The sequence below is a fragment of the Necator americanus genome, chromosome IV (genome assembly GCF_031761385.1).
Source record: "Necator americanus strain Aroian chromosome IV, whole genome shotgun sequence".
Taxonomy (NCBI): domain Eukaryota; kingdom Metazoa; phylum Nematoda; class Chromadorea; order Rhabditida; family Ancylostomatidae; genus Necator; species Necator americanus.
Window position 1 is genome coordinate 9,456,693 of NC_087374.1, and position 21,612 is coordinate 9,478,304.

The 21,612-nt window shown below is 40.7% G+C and overlaps 3 protein-coding genes across 6 annotated transcripts; 2 read left to right on the forward strand and 1 right to left on the reverse strand.

The window, feature by feature from the left end:
* Positions 1 to 4,136: 4,136 nt before the first annotated feature.
* On the forward strand, positions 4,137 to 6,975 carry RB195_000760 (uncharacterized protein; the record flags this gene model as incomplete). 3 transcript variants are annotated; one of them, XM_064197264.1, is made up of 6 exons in its annotated part: positions 4,137 to 4,533; positions 4,586 to 4,758; positions 4,837 to 4,986; positions 6,391 to 6,457; positions 6,675 to 6,722; positions 6,773 to 6,975. In XM_064197264.1, the coding sequence occupies 6 exons, from the start codon at positions 4,137 to 4,139 to the stop codon at positions 6,973 to 6,975; spliced, it is 1,038 nt and encodes a 345-aa protein (XP_064053145.1). The 3 variants fall into 3 exon arrangements, with proteins under 3 accessions (XP_064053145.1, XP_013296740.2, XP_064053146.1); XM_013441286.2 differs by lacking the exons at positions 6,675 to 6,722; positions 6,773 to 6,975 and having other exon boundaries at positions 6,391 to 6,462; XM_064197265.1 differs by lacking the exons at positions 4,137 to 4,533; positions 4,586 to 4,758; positions 4,837 to 4,986; positions 6,391 to 6,457 and having other exon boundaries at positions 6,545 to 6,722.
* Positions 6,976 to 9,749: 2,774 nt separating this feature from the next.
* Positions 9,750 to 11,038, forward strand: RB195_000761 (uncharacterized protein; the record flags this gene model as incomplete). Its single annotated transcript, XM_013441285.2, has 5 exons — positions 9,750 to 9,863; positions 9,918 to 9,998; positions 10,058 to 10,422; positions 10,620 to 10,813; positions 10,866 to 11,038. 5 exons carry the CDS (start codon positions 9,750 to 9,752, stop codon positions 11,036 to 11,038), a joined length of 927 nt encoding a protein of 308 aa, XP_013296739.2.
* Positions 11,039 to 11,434: 396 nt separating this feature from the next.
* Positions 11,435 to 20,194, reverse strand: RB195_000762 (uncharacterized protein; the record flags this gene model as incomplete). Of its 2 annotated transcripts, none has more annotated exons than XM_013441284.2 (4): positions 11,435 to 11,504; positions 13,586 to 13,804; positions 19,907 to 19,967; positions 20,032 to 20,194. In XM_013441284.2, the coding sequence occupies 4 exons, from the start codon at positions 20,192 to 20,194 to the stop codon at positions 11,435 to 11,437; spliced, it is 513 nt and encodes a 170-aa protein (XP_013296738.2). The 2 variants fall into 2 exon arrangements, with proteins under 2 accessions (XP_013296738.2, XP_064053147.1); XM_064197266.1 differs by having other exon boundaries at positions 13,586 to 13,840.
* Positions 20,195 to 21,612: the final 1,418 nt, after the last annotated feature.

The following is a 21,612-nucleotide window of genomic DNA, read 5'->3' on the forward strand; positions in this document are numbered from 1 at the left end:
TTAAATAATTAAAAGCCAAAAGCTTGAGACATCGTTTCGTTCTCATTCCTCCGATGAGGTTTGGTTAAACACACTTTCACATCTTAAAGAGTAAGGCCATGTCCTTTTTTTGACAGCATCTTACCAAAGAAATGTATAAGGATAAAAGTGATATGTTTCCTCTATTTTTACATTGTTTCTTTCATGTGGTTTAATTAAATAAATCTGCTCTAAAGAATTTGCGTCTGATTCAACTGCACCTACTTATTGAAGTATCCAGTACACACTATTATTCAACATATTATCTGGAATTGTTTGAAAAAGTCTTCATTGTTAGTCTAGTTATTCACTTTCTCTAGCATTTGTAATTTAGTACTCACATATCCTACTTGGCACATATAACTTATGTACTCTTTAGAGCTATGTACTTAGTTATTTACTTTAGAGCGTCATGTGAACACACCGTAATCGTTTCTCGTACAGAAAAAAATGAGGGAAACACAATCTGAGTTATCTAATAGTTCTTTGATTCTATTTTATTTGTTATTTCTTTTATCTACTTTTTCTATCTTATATATTTTTATTTTATACATTCTTGTTTTATATATTTTTATTTATCCTTTTATTTTTATCTTAGTCATTCCCACATAATTAGAGTGTCCGTAAATTACTTTAATGAATTACAAATGCTCATTTCTCTTACATAAGTCCATACACACTGTAATTATGCTTTCTTTGCCCATTCATTGTATAGCATTCATGTGTCCCGAGCTCCATTCAATTACCAGACAAGAATCTTGTTCTTAAGATTTAAAACGCTTAAAATTACCTTGAATCATAAAAGGTGGTATTCTTTCTTTGTTTTTCACTTCGTTCTGTAACTTCTATGATCCACCTTTTTAACTTTAGCCTCTATCTTGTTTTTAAGACAAGCTTCTAATAGTTCCAATTAATCTTCTGTATTACATGTAACTAGATGAATAATCACTTGTCCGGAAGAAATTTCTCCTATAAACAATTTGAAGAGAGATTTCTCTTCGAATTAGATGTAGAAACGATACAGCTTAGGTTATACAGAGCGTAAACGAATCTGATCTATTTATCGTTGCCAGCGGATCTAAATACCCTAAAATCCCATAGATAAGAGCGGTTTAATTTACCGGTGAAAAATGAATTGGAATGAAATTGAAATTGAATGCAGTCACCCCTCTAACTTGATGGATGGATAAATAAAAATCGGAGAAGAAGTTTAGAAGAAGCTCACCCCCTCAACTCTAAACCCCGCCCACTTAATAAACAATTCATATAGAAAAATAGCGATTTTAACGGAATTTCTGCGGGAATCTCCCTAGAAATGCCGGAATTTGATCTCTGGATAGAACTTGAAGAGCCCATTCGATCAGTAAAATTCCAAAGATAAGAGCGGTTTAATTTACCGGTAAAAAATGATTTTGAAAAAATATTTTTAAAATTTTATTTGTATATTAAACAACAAGGACTTCAACATACCTAAACATAACACTAAACTTTTCCAATTTCTACTTCGTCATCATCGTTTATATTCATCATGGCAAAATCGTTTTTGAGATTTTCCAAATCACACAATGCTTTTTCAAAGCTATGTTGAATAACATCAGATGAAATGGATTGGAATCTAACTAAAATGCAGCTTCTTCGTAGCTCATCCTTCCCTTATTCCACTTTTTGTGTAAGTTGCTTTAGCTTCATCTCTCATCCATTTTTCCCAGCCAGCTTTCAAGTGGTCTTTAAACGGTTTGTTGATGCTTTTTTCGCGTCATAAACAGGATGCACCAATGCGCAGATGCTTTAAAATTTTGGTGACCATGCTCTTCTGCTAATTCCTTTGCTTTGGTCCTTATTTCTTTCACCGTGACAGCTCTATTTTTTTCTCGTTTTTGACAACCCAGTTGTAGATGGCATCTTCAACTTCTTCAACGCTTGGTTTTTTGTATCGTCGGGCTCTCTTCGTTGCTGGCATCTCTTGAAGATTTTGTCGATCAACAACCCACTTTCTTATCATTGCTTCAGTGACTTCAAAATGACTAGCCGCTGCCAAGGTTCCATGCAAATCACGATAATTGACGGCGTCTAGCTTGAAAGCTGCTGTATCGATTTACGACGTTTCATAGCAGGTGATACAGGATAGAAAGAGTATAGAAAACAGTAAGAATAAAGGTAGAGTTGTAGGCTATTATTGCGATAATCATGAGCACACAACGCCAAAAAAAAACGTATACAAACGTCAATTTTCATTTTCTAGCACAAACCGCTCTTATCTATGGACCGCTCTTATCTATGGGATTTTAGGGTATTTGGGATGAAGAGAGGATCTCTGCAGCCACGTATATTCATGATAGGTGATATTTCTTGAGGTTCTCTATTGGTCAGTTTTAAGACCTCGAAAAGTAAGTCCATTGTCAGGGTCACCCGTAGTCATGGGACGCGACCCTTTTTAATACGATCCTCCTTTGACTCATTTCTTCTTCTTCTTCTTCTCCTCCTCCTCCTCCAAAGGTCCTGCGACCGTTCTCGGTTGTCTGTCAATTCAATATATTGAAATTTTGTTGTTATTGTTGTTGTTGAAATATTGGAATTAAAATATTTTTTCTAATTATTTTCTATCCTATTCTTTTCTAAAATCTATGAAATATTTCTAAATACTAATTAATCTCATAAAAGGACAAAAAAAAGAGAGGAGAATTAGGTGCGTAGGTCGAATTAGAGAAGAACAAAACCGTTGATATTTTAAAATTTTAATACAATGATATAATATTTTGAAAGAGAGAGTATTGTAAAAGGTGCAGCAGTTCTGAAGGAGAGATAAACCACTTCAACTTGAACGACAGTTGTGATTCTGTGATTGGAAATTTAATAAAAGTGCTCCATAATTGAAACTTCTCCCCACCACTTAGAGGCAATGTACCGCAAATCTGACGTGGTGAGGGAATCAGCGGTAAAAGCTAAAGATGAGTTGTGGATTGCGGGATCCGGGTGACTACGCCCATTTCTCCCTTATCTTGGTGAAAAAGGCGGCGTGGAAGACGACGTTTTTTTTTTTGAACGATTTCAGTTGCTACGTTCCACTCTTCTGGACGTGCCGCATCCACGTGCGAGCGGTCGAGGATTAAGTGGGCCTACTCACCAACTTGTTGAAGGAAAACCAATGAATGTGCTGCTGAGGGGACCGGAACAAGTACAGGTAGAGAAGCGTTCTAACGTACCTCGTAGGAACAAAAGCGATTCCCACGGCGTTTTTTTTCGAGGATTAGGAAGAGATGAGCGAAACCGCCCCGGAACCCCCAATTCACAACCTCATCTCTAGATTTTCCAGCGGATTCTCTAACCACGTCCGATTCGTGGTATGCTGCCTTTAAGGAAAGCGAGCACCATAAAGATTTAGAAAGTCCGGAGGTTGAAGGATCGGTATTTACACCAATGTTTAGTTGATGTTAAGACTTAGAATTAGTTTAATTACTTAATATAAGCTTTTAGCCATTTTAGCAAGTGCTTCTCTAATGAAAGATTTTGATCTTCGTTCGTATTCTTTTCTGCGTTTGTGTATGGGGATTCAAAAGGTATGTTCACCGATTAATAAGCTTTCCATATTGCAATCCCTTTTCTTTGAAAAGCAACGTTAGCATGCAAAGTGATCTCTGGAGAACTCTGTTGAAAGTGCGGGTTTTCGCGGTTTCGCTACGCTCTCCGCGATTACGCCAGTATTCGATATCCGGAAAAGATCTCAATGTTTATGGGTTTAGCTACTCCCCTGGTTGCTAGCGCGAATATGATGCAGCTCAGTTATTGGAATTTTTCACTCATCAGACTTAAACTGCTGTATTAACGCTAGCCTAATCAATAACAGAAAAAGGCAGTGAAGGGGAGAAAATAGAGGTAGAAGTTCAATTGTTTAGCCATGAAAAACCTCCTCACTCATTTCGTGCCCTTAACTTCCAAGTTCATAAATTCTAACTATTGGGTACAGGGTTATAAAATGCTTATTAGGTCCCTGCAGTGCATTAGAGGGCGACCCAAATCCTATGCTTAATTACGAAGTTTTCTCGGGGAATCGGCTAGGCTAACCGGACTTTTTCCGCTCGCACATATAAAGCTGCCCACAGCTATTATCGTTAGGTGACATGATGTTGTCACTTCTTTTAACAGCTACCGTACTGGGTCAACTTTCGTCTGCTTGTATTTCTATTACACCTTCTACTGGAACTTCATATGGCTCTTATGCCTCTTATTTGAATCCAGCTGCTCAGGTTGTAGCACCTCAACCTGTTCTACTACCACAGCAGGCTGTGGCTCCCCAGCCAATAACTTTATTCCAACCACCTCCTTTCGGTGTGGCAAATGCACAACCAATTTTTCCTAATGCTGTACAAGTACAGCCAGTTATCAATTCACCTTCATTTTCAAATCCGGTAGTAAGTATGCAGTTGATACCGCAATCAAACCTCTTGCCACAACCCTCACCTCTCTCACAAAATTCGGCGCCTGCACAAGTCAACCCACAAAGCACAAGCCCTCTTGGTAAGTCCTTTTGGAATCTGACGGACATGTCTAGTATGTTTCTTGAAATTAGATCAGGGTGATTCCTCTGTTCCTCAACAAAGAGAGCAGTCTCAACAGCCACAACAACGACAGCAAAGCGATAGAAACAAGGATCGTATAAAAGGGAAGAAGAAGCAGAACAGTGATGACTACTACTATTATTATCCTGAAGCTCCTCAAGGACAGGGAGAAGGAACTGACGATGTTAGGGGGTTTTGATTTCAATGAATAGAAAATAAGGTGGCAAGTGCGCTTTTTTGAAGTCTTGAAGATTTTTTTTAGATAGCATACTACGACACGCATGGAAGTCAAACGAATAATCAACAACAGACAGGGGAACAGCAGACGCAGGTACAGCACACAAACAATAATGGGCCTGGAGAACAGAGTCAGAACACACGGAACGTTTGCCCAAGTCCTGTAGAGGAGGAAGTGAGTCTTGCAGAGTAGTTCTACTCGTATTTTTGAACCTGTTGCTTTTGCTGGGCATAAGCGCTTGCTCGTTTGTTTCTCCAGAAGGATACGTTAAGGTTAAAGTTAGTGTTTTCTGCAATCACACCAAAGAAGCAAACTAATGGATTTTTTGTTCTCACTATTCCAGAGATCTTCCGACATGTTGCTCCCAGAGATTAACTTTCCGAAATTTTTGGGTGACACGCTCACGAATGAAACTATTTGCGTAGACGCAATGAATAGACACACTAAAGTTCTTCTTGCAAATTAGTATTGATTAAAAAAACACTGATTTTCTGGTTATGTCGTTCCTTCTCAAACGCATGTGGATCGTATCTGTCATAGTTAGATGACAACATCACAATCTGTGTAGTTGCCATTTTCGAATTACTCTTATTCCAGTGAAATTAAATTCTTATAATGCTCGCTACATTTCGTACAGTTTTAAGAAGTAAAGGACACGCCATCTCTCATCAACCTAGATATGTGGATTTCGTTATATGTATTTTACTTTAACTTAGTTCAAAACGTTTCTTCCTTCTTCATTTCTTTTATCCTCGATTGTTCTGATCTCTCGGAAAGTTTTTTGTTTCTCATAATTCAATATTACAACATCACAATCTTTACTTCATTATAAACTATAAGTATAGTATAACAGTAACTTCATGTCTACCAGTTCAACCTTTATCACTGCTCTTTTCTGCGGCAGTCTTCGTGCAGCGGTTCCTCCTTTTCCAAATTTGCTATTTCCATAATTAACGGCAGCATACCACGAATCTGACGTGGTGCGGATTTCAGATGGAATATCCGTACACGGGGTCGTAGATTATGGAGACGGGAGTGGTTCCGCTCATCTCTCCCTGCGTCACTGCAAACAGCCGCCTCCAGAATGCTGCTTTGTTCGACGCCATCTATTGCAACGCTCCACCCTTTGCGCCGCCTCTGCCCTGCGATTCGTCGAAAATCAATTGGCTTTGCCCTGATAGGCTGTAAGGGACGCTACGCGTGCAATGGTGGCGCGCTGCAATGGAAGACATCGTGCAAACCAGCATTCAGGGGCCGGCTGCTAGCGGTGATTCAGGGAGAAAAATCCCAGCTATGTAATAAAATTAAAACATCTGGAATGTGAGGTTAAGAAAATGGGATAGGCAGCTTAAGAGAAAAGGAGGATCTGGACTATTTTAATGCCGCCAAGGAACTAAACTTTCCAAGACAATGGACATTTACTGACAGTGAACGATTTTTCCTGCTGTATTAACTATTTCACTATATCACTTTATTGTGTGTGTTGCTTGACATAATTGTAGTTGAGGAAAATAATAGTTGTATATAGGCGCACGTTGGATAAAGTGCATAAGAAGATACACAACGCATTTTTTTCAGGTCACATTCTTTGTCCCATACAATGCCCAAAGTCTACCAACTTACGGTCAGCTCGGACCAAAAAACAGTTAGTTGAACTCTTCAGATTTGTTCGTACGAACATTTTCTTGGATCACAAAAGTTGTTTTTATGTTCGTGTATCTGCTCCTCTGGAATGGAGTACACGTATGCTCCTTCTACAAGCGACACTACTTCATTGGGCTCGATTGGCTCGTACTATTGTTCAAATAATACGGATTTGTGCGTGGAGGACGTGTTTGGCCGACAATGGCATCCTGCTCAAGCTGAAAACCTCATAACAATCATCCCCACTGCAAGATGCATGGAAGCAGGTACGTCGTCCTCGTCGTTTCCACGAATCTTCCACACATTCCCTTTTTAGGTCGTCATTGTGGCGTGTTTCTACTCCTCGTAGCATCTCGTCCCTCATTAACATCAGATTTGGTATCTTCCACATCAGAAGGGATTCGATATAGGGACATGATAGAAGAAGGCCAATTTATTTCTTTCTCTAATCATGTGTACGTGCCTATTAAAGGACTATCGTGCAATTCATGCAGAGATCTGTTCTGTAGACCTCGCTGATCAGCAGAACCTTATTTTTCTCATTTTTTCCTGACATATAAATAGAGAATTTCATGTAATTTTGTACGTAGCGGTTGTAGCTAAGTTATAGAATATCTAAAAGTTAGATTAATATAAATTATTGCAACCTTGTTTGAGGTTCACCCACAAAATGATACCTTCACAATTGACATCATGTTCAAAATTATTATTAAAGAACCTACAGTAAGAAGCATTAGATTAGCACAGTTTCCGCTAATAAAAGCTATTTAAGCAATCTCAGTCACGAGGTTATTTATGGGCGGGTGCGCTCGGTCCCTTAATCCGTCCCGGCTCGGAAAATTGGCCAAACACTTGTCTGTCAGGATAAAAATACTGACTTGATTTATCGGCTAGACGGTTTATTTTTTATGGTAAAATAGAAGCGTCGTAAGAAGAAAATAAGGAAAATCAGGAAAAAAAAAGTTATATTCGTAATCGGGTTTTTATCGTATAACTATGGCTCCGTAATAAAATCTTCCGGATCAGCCTTGCGAACAGCGCTTTACCAAACATTGCCTCAGTTCCCACAAAATTTTTAACAACTAGAGTCTTGCAGTAGCCGTCATTTTGAGAATTGTAAGATACAGGAAAGAACGATAGAAATGAATCGCCAAAATTTTTAACGTACGGTATTTTAACGTATTTTTCCATTTCCTTACAAGTTTTGGATAAGAATTGTTTAGGAAATGTTTTTTACATTCTCCATTTGCTTTATTAAATTAGTTTTTTAAGTTAGGTTCTGAACTTTTCTCGGTTCCTTTATTCTATTTTTTCTGTCCCCGACTGGGCGTTCACTGGTGTTCCATCATCGAATTTTTGAAATGGTACGTATCTCTGTGCTCTGTTCGTTTAAGCTCAACCTATCCTTCATTTTGCTAATTAATTTATAATTTATTAGTGTTCGTTATCCATCGATTCTGTTGAGTAATAAAATCCTCTTCAAGAGGTTTCATTTAATCTATATTGTGGGTGTTGAGTATTGCTCTGTTGTTCACACTGAGACTTCGGCTGATGCCACTGACTCCTGCTTTTCTAGACGGTGTTTCACATTCTTGTTGTTATAGTTGCCAACTACTTCTGAACCTCTGCATTGAGGGAGAAAAGTCCTGAGAAATGTCTTCAAGAATTTTCTTGGACAAGGGAGGGTGTAGTGTAGCGGTCAGAGGTTGCTGCTGCCTGCACGATCGATCAGATAAGAGATTCGAATCCACCGTAGTGCTCACTTAACCTTTCATCCCTCCGGGGTCGATAAATTGGTATCAGACTTGTCTGGGAGGATAAAAACACTGATTTGACCCATTGGCTGGCCACCGCAAGTCATTGTATAGGCCAGCCACACGTTCGTAAAACCTCGAACTATTCTGAATTGAAGTGAACGTATCCCGTTAATTAACGCCGATTGATTAACACTTTATCCTTTATCCACTTTATTCTTGGACACGGAATAAGTACAAAGCGCTGACTCATGATCTGAAAATTCGACTTTGGCGACTGAATTCAATCATCTGCGAGTTGTGCGTTTGAATTCGTGGGGATAAAGAGTCCGGGGATAAACGTACTTTGTTTGTTAATCAGTGATTCTTCACCTGGCTTCAACACACTTGAGATCAACGGAAGAGCAGCCAACTTAGTCACAGATGCACCCTTTAGACCAGCCCTTTGAACCCTCTCACCTTTGCATGGTCAGCTAATGATGCACAGTTTTAACGTGAAACAGATGTTTAATTATTAGTATTGTTAATCTCCGTGAGATGCTTACAACTAGAGATTTCTTGTCAATCTTAAGAACTTGGGACCCTACGAACAAGCTGTTCTTATCCTAATCTTATTTGCTTAGGATTTAGCATGAAATATAAGCCTTCTCCCAACAACAGTAGTTTTCTCAGTCGCCTTACTACTGCAGAATTCCACGATTGAAAGAAACATTTGGAATTGCGTCATATTCTTTTTCAAGAAGACAACCACGTATTGAAAATGTAGGAAAAATATTTAACAGAAATTTAGTCTATTCGTTGACGCTGTTAATGAATCAAATTGAATTAAAAATAGCAGCTAGTTCGGAATAGAATATGGTTTTGTAAATTACAAACGTATAGGAAACAAAAAAGGAAGATTCTATTTTATTAAATGATAGATCAATAATAAATGCAAGACTAATCTCAAACTATTATTAATATTGTTATTACTATTGCTATTATCATTATTGCTCGGTTAAGTCGTCATTCTTCGGTTTTTTGATGATGTTAAATCATATCATAACGAAGAAGGAGGATTAAAGTGCGCATCGAATGGCATTGGATGTAGGACCACTAAAAACTTTATCGTACAAAGTAATTTTGTCCTTAAAAAGCAATTCGAGATGGATATTTCCTTCTATGAATTATTGTGCCGTCATTTGAAAAAAAAGAACGACAAGAACGGATCCACAGTACGAGATTTCCTACCAGGAATCTTCCAAGGATGTCAGTACACATATAATATACATATGTACATATAATGAACATATAGAAGTACGTTAGCTCTATGTAATTACTAATATTCCGTAGAATAATCGGGCGATTAAATCAGAAAGGGAAATTTCATTCCACTCATTTCTCAATTAAAACCGGAACCACCACATAAGTATGTGAGAGACTTTGACATATGTTTGAACATTTAATCTAGCCGAAGCTTATCGCTGATCTGAATTTCCGCAACTTTATGAGAATCTCGGCGCGATCTAACGAAACTAGTTACTTTGATCGCAGCTATAAATGTCAGACGAATCTCTTCGATTCCGCGTCGTCATGGAATTCGAAAGTCGGACACGTGCCTACAAGGCAGTCGCCTCTTTTGCAATCACATTCTCTGTTCTGGCAGTACTCTCTGTAAGTTTTCGTTTTTTTTTTCTTATTATTCTGACTTATGTTTGTTAATTTAAGGTATGCATAACTGTGCCAATGATCTATAGCTACGTAATGCACGTACGCGATCAAATGCACTCTGAAATCGGATTCTGTAGGGTACGGTCATTACGAGGAATTAATGAAGAGAATGTCTGTCATTAACTTTGAACTTTCAGAGCCACGCCAAGGAAATCTGGCATGAAGTTTCTCAGCTCAAAAATTCTCCGGCCAATCACACTCGTGTGACTCGTCAGAACACTTACAACGCAGGAGAGGGAGCGCCCGCTCAAGCTTGCGAGCCCTGTTGTAATCCAGGTCCCCCTGGTCCTCCTGGACGTGGTGGACAGCCCGGCAAAAACGGACAGAACGGAGCACCGGGAATGCCAGGAGCTCCTGGTAAACCTGGAGCACCAGTATGTGAAGCCGTGACACCACCTCCATGCAAACCATGCCCTCCAGGTGCGCCTGGAGCACCTGGTGCGGAAGGACTTCCAGGAGACGCCGGCTCACCTGGACAGGCCGGAAGGAATGGAGTTGATGGGTAAGTATGGATTTGATTGCCTAAACGGTTCGATTGTACTGTGTACGAATTGAGATTAAGAAGTTCGTTTTGATAAAGTGGCTAGTTTGGCAAAAGTTTTACTCCGTCTTAAGATTCTTCGTATATTTCTAAAATGAGGAGTACTGGACATTCTCAACTCTTTAGCACGGTGGTTAGTAAAATACTAAAATTTCTAGAGCTCCCGGAGAACCAGGACCAAAAGGACCACCAGGAGCACCTGGTGAAGCTGGGCAACAAGGAGGACCCGGAGAGCAAGGAGCTCCAGCAGTACCAGGCAATCTTGTCCCAGGCGAACCAGGATCACCCGGAGATCAGGGTCCATCGGGTCCAGCGGGTCCACCCGGACAACCAGGAGCCGACGGATCACCTGGTAAAGAATCTTTGACGTTCTTCTTTATTTACAATTTAATAGTTTCTTTCAGGTCAACCTGGCTCGAAAGGACCAAACGGTCCTGATGGTCCCCCTGGACCTGACGGTGGACCCGGACCTGTTGGGCCACCTGGAACATCTGGTAAAGGCGGAGAGAAGGGTATCTGCCCCAAATATTGCGCTATTGACGGTGGCATATTCTTTGAAGACGGCACCAGACGTTAAGATACATATCGATTACGCCGCCCGTGAAATAAATATTGTAGTAGTAATGAAAGATTGTGAGAACCAAACAAAAAACAGAAAGAAAACAGAGGAACAGAAAAAAGTTTAAAAAATATATTTTTGGAAAAATTTGGAATCTGAAAAAAAATTAAATTTGTAACTCGAACATCCACAGGCACAATGCACAGAACAAAATTCCGCAACAAGTTTTTATCATACGTTAGTTACAATGACTTCATGCATGCTCACCCTCACTATGGTACAAAGTCAAAGATCTGATTGGAATGTGGAGTTAGTTCGAAGGATCTGGACATATTCCAAAGAATCAGTTAGCTGGTGAGCAACATTCCCGGTAAATTATTCTGATATTTTTTTTTATCACACAGTGAGAATAAATCAGTTGCGACGTGGCACCCTGACGAATCTTCCGCGCTTGTCTCGATACATCGTGTATTTTCGGTATCCGCTGCAAAAAAAAGCATTGTCGAGAATTTTTAGAGACATATGCTGATGTATACGGACTAACTATGGCTGCTGTCATCAAGACTGATTCGTAAAAAGCTAAAGCGGATATAAGCTGCTGCATTCTTAGTCATTGTACGGTAAAAATAGTAACAAAATTAGTTATTAAAGTGAAATTTGCTCTAATGTCTGCAATCTAGGCGATATTATACCAAGATGAATGCGCAGATACTACTCGCACTGGTGAATGAGTTTGTAAACCTAGTAGAGAGGTATTCTAGTTCTACATTTCGTTCTGTGCTGAGCTTCTATGTTGTGCTACTCAATTTTTGCCCTCAATTCAATTATTAGGGAAGGAAAAATATTAGAAAAGAAAAAAAGAAACTGTTAGGGAATTCGATTAGGGAAGCTGAAAGTAGAAAAGTAGTTCAGTCGTCCTAAAATATACAGAACAGGTTTTTCTATCCATACTACTCCATACTACTGCTTAGAATAAGAGTTCTTCTAATTTTCTATGGCTACATATAAGGTTAGATTTATGCTTCACGTGTTTTTAATTCAAAAAAATCGAATGTGGTGACGAAAGTGAAGGTTGTAATGCTTACAAAAACGAATCTTTACCTTTGGATTAAAACAAGCGCACGAAAAAGTTGTTGAGAGAATTTGACAAGCAACCCAACAATTGCGCGAGAAGAAAGTCTCGAAAAGTCAAATGGAGGTATAAGAAAAACTACAAACTTGAAACTTCTCCTACAAAAGGGAACTTATGCATTTCAGGTGAAAGCTAGCACTGTACTTGTCTGGTTTAAACTCTGTAGTTGTCTTGTCTTGGAAGGAAAAGAGGCAGCGCTGCAGTCTGTTTTGCCAGCAAAGCTATGGCGGTCCTAAGGCATTTCGTGAGTTCACAATTAAAACAGTTCGCTTTTGGATTTGTCCTAGTGAAAGGATAAATGACTTAATCTCTGTAGAGGGAACAGAGGTGTGAAGCTTGCTTATCACTGTTTGTCTCACGCAATACCGGTTCAAAGGCGAAACAGAAAATAAACTTCCTGAGGTGCGAAATTTTATGTCGTTTCGAAAACATGTTGACTGCATGTTTACTCTACCAAAATAACAAAAGAAATCGTCTACCAAATTCTACTTTATTTCTTACTAAGAATCAAAAATTTTACCGCGTCTACACCGCGCTGTGCAATCTGCGGGATCTTGCTACATTTAAAGGCATCACCTCACGAATCTGAGGTGGTACGGATTTCAGGTGGAGTATTTTTATACGGGATAGTAGATTATGGAGAGGGGGTTATTCCGACCATTTCTTCCTAATTGCCATAAAAAACGCCCCGTAAGGTGCTACGCGTGCACAAGGCTGGCCCGCTCCAATCGAACTCGTAGAAAATAGTGCGCTGGAACGCTCGAAGCCGTATCTTCCTGGGCCATTTTTTACGCCAATTAGGAAGAAATGGACGGAATCACCCTCCTCTCCATAATCTACGATCCCGTTTACGAATACTCCTCCTGAAATCAGTAGCGCCTCAGATTTGTGGGGTGATGCCTTAAAGTCACAAAAAATGAGCATTGGAACATAACATATAGCGCACAGCTTATTATAAACGTAGTGATTACCGTAGGTATTCCTTATCGTGTTCATTTTTTAACCATATGCATTAGTGCAGTACTATTCATTAGTAGAATTTGAAACTTTCAGAGCCTCACTATAGCCGACAGCCGAATGCTTAGGGTTCAAAGTTAATAATTCGAAAGCAGAAAAAATATTCACAAGAAAAGTTCCCTACAAAATAGCCTTTTGATAGGAGAAATGATAGCGACTTCGTCTGATAGAGATCAAAAATCATGTGACTGGCCTTTTCATCAAAGCGATGGTTTACTTTCACACCTTCAGAATTTTGCACTACTTATTCGTTGACCTACGCTTTAAAATATCGTATTTCAATCAATTTATTTCCTGTTTGGTGATCGTGCATCCCTATTAGAGAGGCGTGAGGCAACCAACCTTGTGCAAGCGATTCATCTATATCTGTAGTGTTTACCTTGCAAATTTAAAAGAACAACAAACTTATTACGTACTGTTTCTTCATGTACTTGGAGACGGTAGCTTCGCCTGATCTTTCTCGTTCTGAACAATTATTGGCCGTCGATTTCTGGGATTTCGACATTTTGGATTTCGATCTCTTGGATTCCGCTCTCTTGGATTTCGATCGCTTGGATTTCGATTTTTTGGATTTCGATCTGTTTGATTTCTTCTTACCAGTTTTCCTCGACGATTCTTTTGTCGATCCATCGGACCTATAGGTCTTTACAGAAGTTTGTAATGTAATGAGCCTAGAAGAATAAAGTAGTGTTAATTCAATAAATAACTACTGGCTTCAGGAATAGCTTCTGGCGTTTCTTAAGGGTGAAAATGAGACCTCCGCGAACATTATATTCCGCAAACAGTCTTTCTGAGCAAAGATAGATTCGCACCTCTTCTCCTCGCGTGACAAAAATCATCATGAAGATTTTCTACTTGAACCTCCACTGTCCGTCAACTCCTGTGTAAATCTCGATCGTCTTCATTGGCGAAGCACCACCACGATTCGTTCAAAAGTGTTCAAAAAGACAATGCTGACAGTGTTGTCGATCGAGGTGTAGACGCGTTGCATGTGAACACAATAGCCAGTTGCTACCGCTAATGAACCACCATGATACATGACCATGATATACATACCATGACCATGATCTTTTTCATCCCCCCCCCCCACCTCACCGTACCCAGATGAAAGCTGGTACGACAAGGCGATAATATACAACAGAAGCTGTTCACAGCTGCATTACAACAGATAATGAAATCACTTGTTGGAAAGAAGGGAGCACACCACCTCCCGTTCGGCGTTGGTGTGAAAGCGAAAAGCGAACTGACGCAGCAATTACTGATATACGAATGTGGAAAACTCAGCACAAGAACTAAAGGATAAAGTGTCTGGAGTTTATGTTTGTCGCTTGGGATGCGCAACCGGAATTTCTTCATTTCAAAATCGTTTGAGGAACACATTAACATGAACGCATATTTAGCAAATATAATGACTTGCGGGAGCTGGCCGATGTATCAAGTCAGTGTTTTTATCCTCTCAGACAAATGTGCTACCAATTTACGATCCCGGTTGAATGAAAGGCTTGGTTGGCAGTAGTGGGTAAAAGAACCTCCGATCGATCATGCTGCAGCTACAGCGGAATCTCCTACCGACTGCACTACGCTGCACCGCACCAACTGAGCGCATATTATCGGAAATTGGAGGGAAGAAGAAGATCATTCTATCATATTAAATGATATTCCATCAGAGGCTTATCGAAGAGTGATATGGTGAGTGATAAGAGTGATATGCAAGACCTATATCAACATCAGAAACTTCACACATATGAGGACTACAACAAAAACATGCTTCAGGAGTAATACTGGCTTACTTTTACTTGAACGGTGGGCGAATTTTGTGAATGCCGGTTATTCGCATCCTAGCTGAGGTGGATTGTCCTTGAACCTGTTTGGGCCCATCCTGTTCACCCTTCAGCTGGAGCTCGCTCAGAATCTATCCATACGTTCCTGTTCATTATTCTGCGAAACTTCACATCTCGCCTGAACTGCTTGTCGATGCCAGGTCTCTTGAAGTCTTCCTTCACCACTTCCGTCCAGTAATTTCTTTTACGTAAGGATGGCCTTCTCCAGTTTAGGTCTAGCACCATCTTCAGGAAAACCTGAACGAGCCGATCCGATGGTCTCCTTATAATGGAGCCAAGAAAGCGAAGGTGGTTTTTTGCGACTACTTTAGAGTAAGAATACGGACATCATTGAACAAAAGTTGCCAAGCATCCGTCTAAACAGCTTCCTTTTCATGCAGCCGAGCTTCTCCATCACCATTGACAGCGTTGCCCCAGTCTCCGATCCGCACATCATGATAGGGCGAATTGTGGAAAGGTAGACAGCTTGATTTCGTTGTCGAGGGGGGGGGGGGGGGTAGACCACAGGTAATTCTCTAAGGAGTTGAATGCAGAAGCGCCCTTAGAACATCTTTCCTGGATATCTCTCTCGTAGCTGCCGTCGTTTCTTAGCGAGTAACCCAAATAACACAACTCGTCCAGAATCCAGCATTGTATGTGGATCCAGGTTTTGCAGATGCAATGGCGAACTTCTTTCTCGGCATCAAAACTGGGAGCGTCTTCTTTGCAGCATCCTGAACACAACCGGTAAGGGAGTCGGCGTCCTCAAGCGTCTTTTTGGCCCGCGCTTCAATATTTATCGACACTCGTTGGTGGAACTTCTTACCGCATCCTTCCTCTTCCAGTCCTGCCAAGCCGATCTTCGATTGATGTTGAACTCAACTACTCCTTTTCTGGAACATCACCATCAAGCTGAGAAGAGCTGGCTCTAGATTTTCGGATATCCGACAAGAAAATGTTTCTTGTCAGAACGTAGTCGAGCTGAACTTTAAGAGTTGTCATTTTCCGTTGGAGCTGATCTTCCGGCATTTTCCAAGCACGTCGGACTGTTGTTGGGGACTGTTGTTAAAGGGGTTGCCCATTGCCAGGTAAGCTGATAGGGTCAATGATTCCTCTTTAACGTGGATACAATGATGGGATTCATCTGCTCACAAAGATCTGCCAGACTAATGCCGTTATCCGACTTCCGCTTCGCGGGATAATAACATTTTCCAGGACTGTTCTTCGGGACACATCTTCGCGTTCGCATTAGTTCCGCTGCCGACGATAACCGCCTGCTGGCTGGGTCTTAAAGTGTTGAATTGATCATAAAAAGCGCATTTGTGATAGTCCTTAACTGTCTCCGTAGGTGTACGAGCATTGCGATCAGCAGCACTTGCGAGCCAGAGTCGGTGTCCTCTGCGACCCAGCATTCGTACAAAGGCGCTTCCTCACGACGTTGGGTCAAATTCCTTCACCATTTTATTGTAGTCGTTTTTCACCGCGCACCCTCCTATTTTCTTGTCACCAGCATCGCTGCAGTATTTGTATAGTTTTTGTGCTGATGACAAGAAGTACTCTGATCCGCGTTACCTGCAATAAAGCAAACGGCGCGTGAGGTGTCGCAGGAGTCTGTGCCGAGATGCTTCCTCGAGTTCACTCGACTGCGAGCAGTTCAACGTCCCGAAACAGATGTTTGTAGCCAAATATTTTATGCTCTCTCTAGGCATTCGACTTATAAGAGTATAAACTCAGGCAGCGTGCTGGACGACAGCACGTTTTCGCCATGTTTGGGAAGCTTGCACCATATAGCCACCACGAACAGGTAACAATAACAATTGTATACGCGGTCCCGGGCAAACACTAATATGCATATATTTTCACATATCTCATTATTCCACTCATTTCATTCCCTATCTGTTTTCAACTTTCAACTTCAGTAACTACATGCACAGCAACTTGCAAGGCTTAAATGAATTCGATCAACGATCTAAGTAGACATATCAGTCCATACTACTTTTTGTAATTCTATGAACTCTTTTCTACTTTCTAAAGCGTTTTCTCGCTTCACTTCTATCTTTTTCACATAAAATCAACTTAACTGATTAGATGTGTGGGTGCCAAACAAATACCTCTGCGTCTTCGAGATAAGGGTTAGATCCAATGCGTGCCTGCGAGGCATTCTTCGCATCATCTATTATATTCTTCGTGTCTCGTCAGAGATTGGATGCCAATTCTGGTTATTTGGATGTGCAATAAGAAATGCCTGGTAAGCGAGAAAAGTAAAAGAATAAGTATGAAATCGATCAGTGGGACATTTTTTGAAACATCTCTTGCATTTCCGGAGATGTATGGGTGGCTTCAATCTAACAATTCAAAACAGGATAATAAACTTTTCCATCAACATTTCTGAACAGTATTCAACTTATGCATACTTCTTAAACAACTCTGCTTTATACAAAGTTTAATCAAATTCTGTCATTATTCACCTTTCTTTGTTGTTCGATCTGTGTTCAAACTGGGCAGGCGCAGCGGCAGAAATACGCAAATAGGCGTACAGAGTGTCATGGCCGGGGCTTCAAGAAGACGTAGCCCAAGAGGAGCAACCAAGCTACTTTGGCGATTATGACGCAGTCAGGAGTCGAGGATGCAATTATCGATGCTCATTAGACTTCTGGATACGAAGCGGCGCGCCACATGGACACTTCCAGACCGTTCTCAAGATTGCTATTGTGCAAGGAGAAGGAGCTTTTCGTGATGACACCGCCTGCAGCTTGCCTTCACGCTTCAAAAAGTGAAGCTTGACGTTGAGGGCTGACCAACATCTGCCTCGTTATTTAGCCCACGTAGCCACCCCCAATCCACTCGCATTTATACGCATATGCATGCTACGTGCACTAGAAAGGTTACTCTAATCGATTGCATGTTCTTCGCTTTTCGAATTTGAATATCTTTCGTACTTCCCAATTGTTCTAGTGTATGCTCTACATCTCATGTGGTGAACTGGATACCATGATGCACCTCGTGAGTGTTTGAATTACTGTTTGCCGTGGCGCAAGTGTGTTCGACACGGTGCTAGGAGTATCCCTCAAGCTGGAGCCTGCAAGCTGATTATTCCGGGAGATCCACAGCGGGAAATGAAAAGATTCGAATATCGAGTGATTTTGATAGGCTGTCAGTGGAGAAGTTAATAAACATAATATATTTGTAGCCGATGATCTGGCGGAATAAAGAGAACTTGATTTTACATCCATACTCCTTTGATATCGCTACAATTTGGAAACATTACTCGAGGTATAGGTTTCTATCTCCTGTCCCCTAGCAATAAACGTAGAATGACGTACCAACATGAAATGACGTGAGCGTTATCATCGTATTAATAAGGATCAAGTTCTGGTTTTTTCAGATCACGTAAACAACAAGTATTTAATCGGCCGTTTACACGCAAATTTCCAGTTTCTGGGGGAAGGACGTTACCAACCTAATGAGGAAAGCGTGCAAAAGAATATGCATGAAGGGGAGTGTAGCGGCAGCGGTAAGGCGCAAGAAAAGGAGCAACAGCACAACTATCTAACTCTGTTGTAGCTGCCTTACCGGTCTCTGGAGTTAAGTCACCCACATATAAAATAAACAGACATAGATAGACAAAATAACCTTGTTATTATAAGAAAGATGTTATATAATACCGCGCCTAGTCCGTGTGCGTTGTGTCTGCGCCTTTGCGCGCGAAAATGCTTTTATTGTACTGAATTTACCATAGGGATCTTTGGAAGATTGGTGCGTTGATGTTGAAAAGTTGGAACAAGAGAGCGTTTAAGATCTAAGGATTTGTACATCAGTGAGATCGCGGGAAAGTATAATGAAAGATATATCGACATCATTTGATCGAACAACTGAATAGGGGAACAAATAAACAAGACGCTGCAAGTTGTCCGATGTGTGTTGCAGCTCCATCCGTCATGCTTAAATGGTAGTTTCATGGGTTTGAAATAGTCACACGTTTTAACTATGACTGCAATGAATCTTGTTTATTTTTACCAATTACCTTTATACAAAAAAAAGTTAAAAAAAAGTAAGCATATGTGTGAAAAAAATCAACAGAAGCAATCACCAAAAAAGTTACATACGTGTGGCTTCAACCGCATAAAATGGCAATATGACTCCAAAAAAAAAGAAAAACGGAACATTTCTCAATATTTGAAATACCTACACAGAACCACGCCTTTAATTTGTATTGATAATAATACTTGAATTTGAAGACTTATATACCCTTAGGGTTTAAAGAAAGGGAACCAACAACTAAACGAGCAACTTATGCGTGTTCCTGAAGACCGTAGCATTATTTACAGTCATGCGCGGTGCAGTTGCGCAAGCGGCTGCATTCGAAGTGATGCAGTGAAAGGTAACGGTTAGAATCTAGGGGGACCCTTGCCAGCACCATTCCTCGCTGTAGTTTGCGGTCCCACCACGACTCAAACCACTTTCTCCACAGCGCCTCTTCGAGCGCAGCCACATACGCAATTGTCCCGTGCTTCATGTGGTTTTGGCCATACTACATTTTCAGATTTCTCAGAAGTCGTTAAAATTATCAAGAGCGGGAGTAGAGACCAAGGTTTGTCGACAAGCCAAAACACACGCCGAGAACCATTGCTTTTTCATATTTATTTGTTTAGCCTAGTTTTTACCATGAGATTCTCTCAGCGCTGTTCCTCGTTATTTCGGCTCTTCCCCAAAACTGTGATAGAGCTGCGCGAAATAATTGAAGTCTTCGAGTTCAACACCAAAGTTTAGGAACAGTTTAGCGGCTGAAGTGGGTTAGTGGCACTTCCATAAATGAAAAACTGATTTCGATTACGGTTTACTCCCTTTTAATCCAGAAGTGTTGCTTTACAGAAGAGCAGCAGAAAAACGTAACTAAAGTGTTAATTTACTACCTACCCTTGTAGCTTCGAGCCAGTCCCTGTTGAAGCGTGCTCAGCGGCCAGAATTTCATGGACATCTGTGGTCAAAAATACACATTACTCTGGAGAGTATGCTAGAAAAATGTCACAAACGTGAAATACATCTAGTTGAAGCTACTTCCTCATCAGCGGCACGCTTCTTTTCACCAGATTTTTTGTTTTTCTTCTTTGGGCGCAATCGACCACATCGAGAACAGCGTTCTCTTGATTCTTTTGGACAAGGCGCCGATTTTTCAGGAGGAATATGACTGGGGGACAGCAGCATAGTTAGTAAATGAGACCAACTCATCCAACTTTCGTTGAGAATTGTTCTTATCAGGTATCAGAGAAGGAGCAAGCTTTCTAGCCCTTCTATCAAAACAATCATTTCTGCACAAATTTAGGCCTGGATACTACAGTGCCCAACAATGCAAATAATTTGGTTCCATAGATTATGTAAGGCACGGTTTTGAACCACCGATCACGCAGATGTACTAGTTCCCTCTCATCATTGCACTACATTTGTCCACAGGGTAATCAGCAGAATTGTTTGCTGAATTGGTGAAGTTTAGGTACTGCTGGAACGGCTCGTCGGCCGTACCATGTTGGACATTCAGATGGGGTCGGCAACTTGGGCTAATTGTCTCTATGTACGGTTTTTAATGAATTTCGGCGTGAATATGATTCAGTATGTTTTCTCAAAGATAGCGCATCTCGATGCTGACGTGATACGGATACCCTAGAGAAAAATAGAGTTTGGGTTGCAGATTTCGGAAACGAGCGTGGCTCCGCCCATAATTCCCTAATTGCTCGATGATGGCGTAGGAGACAGCTTTGTTTCCTACGAAATCAGTTATAACGTGTCCATGTGGAAGATGTCAAGGATTGATCAGCTCTCCTCCACAGTATATTTAAGTAAAACTAATGAATATGCTGCTGAGAAAAACAGAGTGAGTACAAGGGTTTGCATTCTAACATAACTCGTAGGAACTAGATTGGTTCCCACGCTGTTTTCAGGACGACTACGAGAAAGTGAGCGGTTCCACGCTTGCCTCTGTAATCTGCGACCTAACCTCTACTTTTTTCGGTCTCTGTATCAATTTCGTAGTACGCTCTTTTCAAGGTTGTGCCGATAACTCCACACCACGTTTATCTACGGCAAGAAGTCGTCTGATCCTAAGGCGGGTGTCGGTATCCATATTCGCTCTTCACGATCACTGCATGGTAGGCGCGCCCTGATGGGCGATGCGGTCCTTGCACTAGAACAGGAGATTGCAAGGTTGAGGATAGAGGCTTAACTGATATATATATATATATATATATATATATATATATATATATATATATATATATATTAGCTGGTAACTTGTAGACTTCTTGACATCGATCATCCCGTCTCCTAGATGAGTCTTCTAGGATTTTTGTCTATGGATGCAAAATGTTCCATTTTGATAACACCTCTAGACATTCCAGAACGAGAGGCGCGTCTCTCGACTATTTTTCCGACGTTAAGGACTGGAAAGTTGGAAACATGCTTATGCTAGATGCATAACATACAAACGAGAGCATACTTATATTAAGTACACAGCATACAAAACAACATGAATGTATGGAACATAAATGTTCTAGAATGCCTCACCAGTCATATATAATGACCTTTCACTCGGAATGCTTCTCGTAGAATATTCTAGAAGATCTACTCAA